Here is an 11,149-nt window from a genome sequence, read left to right as displayed (position 1 = left end):
TGGATATTGGGTTTTCACAACAAATGGTTAAGTCCCAACACTGCTTATTTCCATAATTCACTCATTTAGACAAGCCGGTCAACATGCAAAGCCGAGCAAATAAATGCGCAAGTAGCACGTAAGATGCATCAGGATGGTCCATTATTTCAGGTCACCTGTCCTAGACGGACCCAACCCCTGTGTTGAGTCCCCTAGGTCAAATGCACATGATGCAAACAAGCGTCCTACTAGGGATCCGGCATGAGGTTTTGTTCTTCTAGGTTTAAACCCTAGGTTTATTGGTCTAGACCTGGCTTACCCGAGCGGACAACTCGGGCCGAGGGGGAGGCAGCGTACCAGGGATACAGAAGCTCCGCCGGCTTTGCAACTTATCCAAACCTCGTTCTAAATGGGAAAAGACTCTAAACAGAAGAGAAGCTACACGAAGTGCACCCTTCTCCATAATGTAGAAGACTCAGAGAGAGGAAGGGATTCGCAACAGTTTATATATACAATTCAATCAAATATCAAAGCGGTAAAACAATTAGCACATGTAGGAAAATCAGATAAAGCCAAATATAACAATTTAGCTGAGCTCGAATTCTGAACCCTGAACCAAAAGTTCTGGGTTCTGATCCCCAGCAGAGTCGCCAGAGCTGTCACACCTCCTTTTTCGCTTACTACACCCCGTGAAGGGTATAACGAAGGAGTTTTTCCAATTAAAGGACAATCGAAACGGGATTCGTTTATTAAGAGTTCAGAGTCGCCACTTGGGAGATTTATGGTGTCCCAAGTCACCAGTTTGAATCCCGAATCGAGGAAAAGGTTTGACTCTGTTTAACAGTCGCGAACCAGAAATCCGGGTAAGGAATTCTGTTAACCCCGGAGAAGGGGTTAGGCACTCCCGAATTCCGTGGTTCTAGCACGGTCGCTCAACTATCATATTTGGCTAAAGTCTGATTTTAATACATGTTATCCTATAGCAATTTTAGAATTGTTTAATCGCTTTTAATTAGTTTTTATGAAAGTGAACGTCGTTTAAGAGCGTATTTTTGGATCACATCGCATGAAATGCACCCGGATCCTTGACACCTCTTATTCAACGTTTTGGGATATGGATTTGGGTCGCATGAAATGCACACCTGTAGTTAAGAAGGTAAAATTATTAAAAAGCGCGCCTAAAGTGGCTAGCGTCTTGTTAACTTTGCGGGAAGCCATGAAAATTCGCTAAATGGCATGTCCCGAGTTTCTAAATATTTTTTAATAAAGCATTTAATGAGGGCCCCGCGATTTAGGCATTTTTATTTGGCGAGGCTCATCCCACTTTTTATTTAAAGGTCAATCCTAAAGTGGCTATGTTTTTCTATATTTTTTGTTTCTTTGTCTCTAGTAATAAAGAAAAAGTCCTAATTGGTTAATATTATAACATCCGGGCCCCAAGCTCAAGTCCGGATTCAAACAAAAGGAATAGACCGTTTAATTTGAACCCGCTACTTAACTCGAGAACCTAATGTTACAAATTAGACTTAATGAACCTAAGAGAATTTGTTCCCCTGCACACTTGGTAACGTTAACCTGAAATAGCACTACGATTTGGGCCTGCTTAACATCCAGCCCAATCCGTGACGAGTGAGTTTGATTTTTATTGAGTAGCTGGGCCACGCCATTGGGCCCAGCATTAGCAAATCAGAGTCCGTTTTTGACTAGGTGCAATCCATCCTTGGATGCAATATGGAGGTAAAAATGGGCTTCGATTGAAATCAAGCCCAATGCAGAATTCACAGCACAAATTATAGAGACTAACATGTGCTCAATATGAAACAGGAAAGCTAATTAACAGTTAAATGAATCAATTCATTTCATTTGGCACGCACTTTGACTAAAGCTGTTATGGACTAACTATTTGAAATAAACAAAACAGAAAAAAACAACTGCGGAATTGATTTAAGTCTATCAAGCTATGAATTCATTAACTGAATCCTAGCTTTTCAATAGCACTCATGCCTAAAAACTCAAGGTTATCTACTAATTCCAAAGGATCGACTTACACGAGATTTAGACTGATGAAATAAAATAGAACAAATAAGGCAATTCCTGAATTCAACTGTCCATGGTAAGGCAATACAGTCTACACGATCCAGTTTAATATACAAGTGCAGATTCAAGTATGATTCTAAGACTAGTTGCGATACAAATATGACTTCAGCAACAAAACGAAAAAGTGCACTTCATTTCACGTCCAAGCTTGGAGATTACACGACATGTACCTGGAATTAAGTCACAAAAGAAGCAAGGAGATCAGCAGCAGGAAAACAACACCTCGACTATCGAATTATTCCCAGACAGCACCAGCAATCACAAACAGCAATGACCAGCAAATAGGAGTAATTTGAACCAAAACTACAGTTTCCAGAACCAGTAACACACTGCCAAAGGACTATACCAACTGGTTGGCCTGAACTGACTCAATTGAACCTAAAAACCACTCGAAATAGAACCAATAGATCTCTGAAATTCCAGTAGCTAGACCTTGAACCAACAGACGTGACTGCACAGCTAGAAATCGAAATTATCCTACAACATCCAATGGAACAGTGCACTTTTTATTTTTTTACTGCATTTCTGTTTTGTTTTTGGATTTTTGAAATTTTTCTTGCGTTTTTAGGGTTTTGAATATTCGAATTTCAGAATTCAGATCTAGAGATTAGAGAGAACTATCAAGAGGAGTTTTGGAGGCTTCCAACTTGTTTGGGGATTTTCAGATATTGAAAAACTTTCAGGGAATTTTCAGGGGTTTCCAAAACCTATCAAACAAGGCATTTGGTCATGCCTTTTATAGGCACAATGAGGTGCAGCTTCAGATTTTTAATTTTTACCTATTAGTCCCTCATTTATTAACTTGTTACTCAAGTTTGTGCACTATGTTTGCTAAAATATACACTAAAGTCCTATTCTAGAAGGCTCTAGGGTGTTCTTTTAACCATACAATACCTATACTACCCTTATCTTAGTTTTGAATTTACCATTCTTAACAAAACTGCCCTTTTCTATGCCCAAACTACCCCTGCAAACTTCCTGAAACTACCGATCCTCAATAAACCTACCAGCTATAACTACACAACTAATCTAACTTAACCTAACTAAGATTAATTAATAGAACTTGAAACTCAAACTATAAAGAATTTGAAAGACAATCAAAATTAAGCCGACTATCAATCCATATTTATTCAGTTCAAACAAACCCGAACAATACTCAAAACTGATTTGAAACCAGAATTTTAACAGGAAACACAAAAATCAATCTTCAACTAAACCAATAATTGGAACTAATTTGAATTAAGCTAACATTTAACAATTAACTAACAGTTGAATGTTAAATTAAATAGAATGAAAATCAAATCAGAATTAAACAACAATGGAGATCGACCTAAAAACTAACCTAAACATGTACTACCTGATAGAAACAGATTATTGTTAAACTAAACTACCAATTAGAATCATTCGATAATTCAAACTACGCCTAATAAAAATATGAATCGAATTAATAAGAACCAAACTAAAAAATAAGAAATGAGACGAAAACTTAACTGATCCCAGGCTTCTCATGGCCAAGCTATCGACAAATGATTCTGATTAATGTTATTGACTATTTCACCGGAAATAAGCATGTAACATCAAGCGGAATCTACTGTCCTTGAAGTTCCATACAAAACAGACTCGATGCCCAAAAACCCTAGATTTAAAATTCAGGTATTTTTACTCAGATTCGAGGGGATTTGGTTAGGGATTAGTGATGAGGGAGGTGAGGGGAGTGTATGGTATGAATTTGGGGCCATTTGGACAAAGTAGGGTTTTGGCCGGAAAGTTTATATTCAATATTCGAGCCATTTGGCCGGGATTTGAGAGAAACGGGTGGTGGATTCGTAGAGGGGAGGGGAAGGAGAATTCGTGGTGTTATTTTGGTGGCGTTTGGTGGTTCTCCGCCGCCGTGGACGATTTCCGGCGGCGGAGCTAGGCGGAGGAGGAAAGGGTACGAGGAAGAGGACTTCTGTCCTTAGGGTCCGGACAGTTTTATGTATCATTTGGATCCAGTAAGAACCGTTGGATTGATTGAAATTGATGGCCCAGATTTAATCTAAACAAGACGACGTCGTTTCGTTTAACCAGGAGCAGGCCGGGTAAGGGATGTGACTTGGGCTGGGCATTTGGTAATTCTTTTGGGCCAAAATAACAGCCCACTTCGTGGGTCTCTACAAAGCAGCCCCTTTTCTTTTAATTCCCTTTTTCTTCTTTTTTTTTATTTTCTCTTTATTCAATTTTGTTTTTTTTTTCATTTTTGTACTTTATATATTTATTTGTATTTTATTTTCTGATTTTATAAAAATGCTAAAAATTAAAATAAAGTCCTAATATATTTCAAAGTTAAACTAATTAACTCCTAAAATCGTTTAACATCTATTTCATGACGAATTCTCAATTAAACAATTAAAAAAACAAAAGTGAACTGTTTTTGTTATTTTCTTTATATTTTGTTCTAAAAACAACTTAACCACTAAATAATCCTAAAATATGAAATTAGATCCTGAATGAAAATGTCAAGCATATTTTTTTATATTTTTCATATGAATAAAAATGCACAAATAAAATGCAAACAATTAACAGAAAATAACACAAAATTCACAAAAATGATAAAATAATGAAAGAAATCATTTGTTTGAATTTTTGGGAATAATTCATATAGGGCAAAAATCACGTGCTCACACCTATTCTAATAAAACTAGCCGTTACAGCTCTTTTTGCGGTGTTCGACGTCTACCATCGTTTGCATCCTGACCACGGGCCTCGCTATCTCTTGGTCGACCTCGGCTCACTCTTTGGAATATTATCACTTTTAGCCCGCAGCAGAAACTATTTATATCTGGTAGCAGAAAAAATGTACAAAACTTGTATAATTTTTGTATATGACATACAAATATACATATATACAAAAGATATACATTTTTCGGCTATTTTTTTTTACAACGGCTATACAATGTCATTTTTTCTCACTCTTTCCTTGATGTTACTTTGCATTAAGTACTGAGGCAGACTTTGACCTATAAAATGTGTAACCAGGGAGGATACTGTTAAGCATATAACCAAGCATTTAACAATTCTAAAAGCAACTTTTCATATGCTATTTTTACATTCATCTCTATTTCTTCGTGTCCAGAAGTCATTCAGAGCACTTACATGTTTTGCCCTTTGTTTGGTCCCATGACTTCGCGTCACCAATGTTACTATAAGGCCAAAAGAAAAATTGGAAATAAAAGAACGGTAGAAAATAATTCTACAAATGAAAAGGCACATTAGTAATTTAAATTGATAATGTAACTATAGATTGGTCCAGAGGATGGAACTGAAAAAGAAAAGAAAAAAGTAAATGATAGTGACGGTGATGAAACACATGATTATGATAAGACCAAGAAAATGGCAGCTTCCACGAAACTCACCCCGTCATTTTATCTTCTTCCTCTTACTCCTTTATATTTTTTTCTTTTTCTTTAATTTAATCTCATAGTCCACACTAAACATAGACAATTCTTGACAAAATCCAACTAAAGTGGACCAGAAAGTTAGACCATGAAAGATCCTCCAATGATTCAACTTAGGACTCTTTGCCTGTGACCAATCATGATAACGTGTCTCTTAAGATAAAGTTTAAAATTTTGTGCACTTTGGGTGTAAATAATTTGTTTTATGTTCAATTCGCATATTAGATAATTATATGTAAATCATTATTAAACACATAAATTAATAATCTTATAAAATAATAACTCGCGTATTACTACAACAATTATGAAAAAAATACTTTTACGCTAGTAGTACAACTTATATCCCTTAAAAGCTGTTGCAAGCTTTACTCTCTTGACCTTTGCCCCTAATTGAATCTTGATCGACTCGGCCCAAATCTCTTGGTTCAATATATATTTTAGAAATTTCAACAGTATATCTTCAAATATTAAAGGCAATATATAGTTTCAGCTTAAAATTCTTAGAACTTTATATTCTTAAGGCGAAGATAAGATGTGGAGCAATTGATAATGGGCAAATAGCAAGCAATTTCTAGCAGCCAGTAACCAGTGGTTGGTTACAAATGATACATCAAAGAGGTAGGTTGCGCACAGTCCACATGAATTGTTACATAAAAGTCTCCATGCTCATAATGAAACTTATGAGAATCTCGGCGTGGAGTGTGATTCTCTAATTTCCAATGCCAATGTAATGTTATGTATATCACATGATGTGCGATCCACAGGTCACTAAAATCTCAGGCAGCTCGCCCCTGCAATCAGTCCCGTGATTTTGCTCTCAAGCTCGCTGATCATATGAGTTTAAGTTATATATACTGGCAATATTAAATTTTTTTTACATCGTCAAGTAATTATTATCTGTTATGATAGGTAGCCGTCTTATTTTAAAGATTACAAATTTCGTATTTTAAGAAGGTTAACAGAATGATTTTGAATGACCAAATAGTGTAAAAATCGTTCATACAAACAATATATATAATCTAAACTGATCTCATACTTGAATTTTTAGTTAACTAAATTGGTTTATATCTATTTGTTGGGTATGCGAACAAAGTTCCACATTGGTAGCTGAAAAGATTGGGAGTTTACATATAAGATGTATGGATCTCTTAATGGAGTGAGGCCTTTTGTGGAAAACCGTGCGTATCAGACCCCAGGTTCAGTGGGACGAGTATGGAGATGGCAGAGTGATGGTGCGAGGTGGTGGGCACGCAAGAAGAAGCTAGTTGCGGGCTTCCGTGGAAAGATTGGGAGTCTACATCTAAGGTGTAGGGATCTCTTAACGGTGTGAGGCATTTTGGGGAAAACCGTGCGGGCTTAATCCAAAGCGGACAATATCACACCTGGTTAAGAGTTTCTTTGGGCTAGTTTAGCCCAACACTATTCTTTTAAATAATTTTTTGAAGCATGTATATTCGAAAGATTCATCATAATTTGACTATTTTATAGTAGTACGATTTATCAACCCATCACAACTTTTCGTCGAACTGACACTGTAATGCTTATTTAGGTGGAGCAAGTATTTGCAAACTAATTACAAATGTTAGTGTTTAAGTATAATCGATAATCTGAAAGAAAGAAAATTAAATAATTTGTTTTCCAATAATTAAAACTTGGCTATCGCATACTTTTCCTTCTCTACACGCATCTAAGGCCGACAGTGTCCCCCCTTCCCTTTTTCATGTTGACACTTTCTCAATCAAACAAACTAACATAACTACAGACAAATACACGTGAGCTGACTCCTACCCCTAGCTTTCCACATACACATCATCTCTATCATGACTAACCTTATCATCCAAATCATCATCTTTCTGTTTTGTTAATTTATATAATAAAGCCTAAAGAGCACTACTTTTAACCTTAATTATTTCTTTAACTGTTCACTTCTTACATATACCACTAGATCATGCAAAATATACCATATTATCCCGTGGCGCAATATAACATTGATACTACCGTTAGATGGAATTAAACCGTACGTCTCGTTATAAAAATCTAAAAAAAAAAAATAGTGTAATATCATTAGTAGAAATTTAATTTATTTTCAACGGACAGTTCCATCGGAATGCCGTGGGAAAAAACAGCATTTTCCCACGACATTCCCACTAAAACAGTTTCGTGGGATAACATTTTGTAGGTAAATCTTCCCAGTTAAATTGAATTAATAAGATACAGTGCTTATATACTTTTCGCGTCTCAATTTATGTGGCAGAGTTCGAATTGCAAAAGTCAAATGGAATTTTTTTATCGCAATTTTTTCGTATGTCTTGTAGATATTTTAAATTCTTAATTATCATGAATTATAGTACTTTTTACGTAATTTTCGAATAAATAAATTTTGTTTTAAAAAAATTTAAAGATTTTATGTCATAATTCACGGTCAAAATTAATAAGTCCGAGACTCTCGAAATCCAAGCTCCACCATGAACTGTGACAGAGAGAGTATATAACCTAAACTCAGAACAAAACTCTAGGTCTGAGAAAATGCGGAGAGGAAGAAATTAACAAGAGCAACCAATTAAAAAAAATACTTGCTTCATATGTGTATATTCCTTATAGATTTACACAGTTGTACTGCGACAAAGAACAAATTAAAGATATTGATTAATGGTCAGTAACCTTCTAACTCTATACAAATTGATTATACACGTCATTTCATTTGCGCACTAGCCCTTAATCCAAAAAAAAAAAAAAAGTGGCCGGTTTTGGGAGATTTCTTAAAAATCTAACATGACAATAATAACAATAATATTCCTATATATTGCAGTGGCAGATAACTAACAAGCTGCTGATGGACTAGTGAAGGGACCATAGAAGTGAGGCTTCGTCGGAGCTTTTTCGCCGGCGTCGGCGACTCTTTCGCAGGAAGGACACACGGTGAGGGTGGCCGCCGCTGGCAGCTGCATGTATAAGGGCTGCGCTAGTTTTAGAGCTTTCAGTTCTTGCACTTCCTTGTAAAGCTTCTTGTTTTCATCAGTCAGCGTCTCACAACATTTCTTTAAAAACTCACAGTCTACCTCCGTTTGCTTCAGCTTCGTTCTGTTAAAAAAACACCACCATCTTATTTAGATTCCTAAATTAATTATCATGGGAAGTTTACAGATCTATGAATTTGTGGGTATTAAGTAAGATCTCTGACCTGGCTCTTCTGTTCTGAAACCAAACTTCCACTTGACGAGGTCTTACGTTAAGCTTCCTAGCTAAGTGCTGCTTTTGCTTCTGGATTATCCGAAAACCGTCATATCAGTTTTTGACCATTTAGAAATTAAAACCACCATCCACACCCAAAATAAGTTGTTTTTTGTAAAAGTTTAAGCTTTTAAACAAATTGTCACCTATTTTAACATAACTTCAGAGCAAATAGAGGCTGTGAATTCAATTCTCATCGTCATTCATTTTAAAAAAAAGAATTATGTTATGTTTGGTCCACGAAAGAAAATTGGACCCACGACACGCCCCTCACGTGTGGACCTTGTTCTTTTTTATGGGCCGAATCTGTGAACTACTTTTTTTTGGTAATAGTTAACGGTAAGATTCAATATCCAAGACTTATGCCTGCTAGATCTAATACCATGTTAAAATGCATTACTATCTCCTCTAAAATATTAAGCTAGTATTAGAAAGATTACGTTTTTATTTTCTTAATTAATTATGTATCCAACGTAATCCATGAAACAAAAAGAAAAGAAGATGGATGTATAGAGCTTACAGGATTGAGAGTGCTATGTTGCTTGAAGCTTTCTTCTAAAAGGGCAGATTGTACTTTAGTGAGCCTAAGTTTCTTCCTTCCATTTGAAACATCATCATCTAGATCTTCATCACTAACTCTGTAAGAAAGTACTCTTTCTACCTCTGTCTCCTCACTACCAATATCCCTTTCCCTTTTCACACTTGCATTAGAGTAGGTCGAGGAACTCAAATGATCAGCAGATTTATCCTTGGAAAGGCTTAAAGTTAGAGAGGGTTCAAAACTAAGAGATCCCCCTTTATCAGCTGGTGGTTTTCTTGATCTCTGATTATTGGCTGTTGATGAAAACCCAAATCCTAAAGCAAGGCCCGTGCCACATATATCATCAAAACCCATCTATTAATTATCTCTGAACAAGAAAAAACCAACTTTTCTTTATTACTCTTGGATTTGTTGAGATTTATGAAGTAAGATTCTTGGAAGGGAAGCTGGGGAAAATGGACTTTAAGACCTTTTTATTGCGTGGTGGGTTAGATGGAAAGAACTATTAATAATCAATGGAATGAATGAGTAGAAAAAAGAATATGTTGCTAATGAATTGTGAATAAAAAGTCTGTTTCTCGCTCTTCATAGGCTGACATGTACATTTGAACCCCACTGCGTACTGCATCCAGTATAATGTCTCCAACAAACGAGAAAATTATTTCCCAATATTAATTATAAAATAACTGTTTATTATACAACAACAACAACAATATATCCTGTGCTTATAAGTAAATTAATTACTTAATAAATATACCAAATAACCTGCTGACATGTTAAAATATATTGATAGTATAAATTTCTTTACATGCATTATTAGTTTACACGAAATCAAAAGGTAAAATTTTCATAAGGATCAATTCCTAGAATGCATACATAAATTCACGTGGCAACGGAAGACAACTCGCCATCCATTAGTATACCAAAATTTCCATGTTCTTACCTCAACCTTCTTCTCTTTCTTGAAAAAAAATGTTCTTAGGCTATATATTTTGCTCTTTCAACAATCTACGTATCGGCAAAAAATATGCATACAAGGACGAAGTTACTAGTTAGGAAGGCCGAAGTTCCCGAAAATCACACTTTTACCTAAACTATTCAAATATTTTTTATTTATACATAATATATATTAAACACGTTAATAAATATCTTACTTCCGCCATTATAGAGTTTGTATGAGTCAGAATCCGACCCCACGATAATTAACGAAGCTAATCCCGTCTTAAGCTAATGCATGATTAATTAGTGGTACGACCACTCAGAGTTAACGATATTCAACCCTCATCTGATTCGATCAACAAGGCCACGGCCCATCCGTCATCATGAAGGCAAAACCCCAACGTGGTCACGGCCACTTATTGCCAGCTCACGAAGCTCACAGCTATAAATACCAAGAGAGGGAACCATATTACGGGGGCTCCTTCTTGGTCACTATCTAGAAAGAAGAGAAAAAACACAATGACACCCATATTATGAGAGAGTAGAACACCACTGTAAGGCTCTGAACCTCTCCATGGAGAGGCAGGCCAAATCCGCATTATCAATAAAGGATTTTAATGTTTCTCCTCCTAACTCAGAGTACTTATTTTCGTTTCCTTCATTTGGTCCAATGGATTATTACGTTTTGCTATGATTTTCCCGTGATTTAATTATGTTGTTTTATACTCATAAGGTATGTGATAACTTTTGAGCAAATAATTTGGCACCGTCTGTGGGGATTTCCTAGCAAAATCGTGTAGTTCTTCCCTGGACCAAAAAGGAAGAAACGCCAGAAAAGAAAAAACAAAAGCAACCAAGCTCAAATAAACCAAAGCAGCATGTCGGACAAGGGGAACTCGAAGATCTCAAATCAAGATCCAAGTCC

General features: G+C 36.0%; 1 protein-coding gene across 1 annotated transcript; it reads right to left on the bottom strand.

Moving 5' to 3' along the window:
- Positions 1-8,073: 8,073 nt before the first annotated feature.
- Positions 8,074-9,876, bottom strand: LOC109216120 (homeobox-leucine zipper protein HAT22-like). The gene is made up of 3 exons (XM_019380251.1): positions 9,265-9,876; positions 8,695-8,774; positions 8,074-8,594 (listed from the first exon to the last, which is right to left on the bottom strand). Exons 1-3 carry the CDS (start codon positions 9,637-9,639, stop codon positions 8,333-8,335), a joined length of 717 nt encoding a protein of 238 aa, XP_019235796.1. The 5' UTR covers positions 9,640-9,876; the 3' UTR covers positions 8,074-8,332.
- Positions 9,877-11,149: the final 1,273 nt, after the last annotated feature.

Source organism: Nicotiana attenuata, unplaced genomic scaffold (assembly GCF_001879085.1).
Source record: "Nicotiana attenuata strain UT unplaced genomic scaffold, NIATTr2, whole genome shotgun sequence".
Lineage (NCBI taxonomy): Eukaryota > Viridiplantae > Streptophyta > Magnoliopsida > Solanales > Solanaceae > Nicotiana > Nicotiana attenuata.
This window is presented reverse-complemented; position numbering and strand designations above follow the sequence as displayed.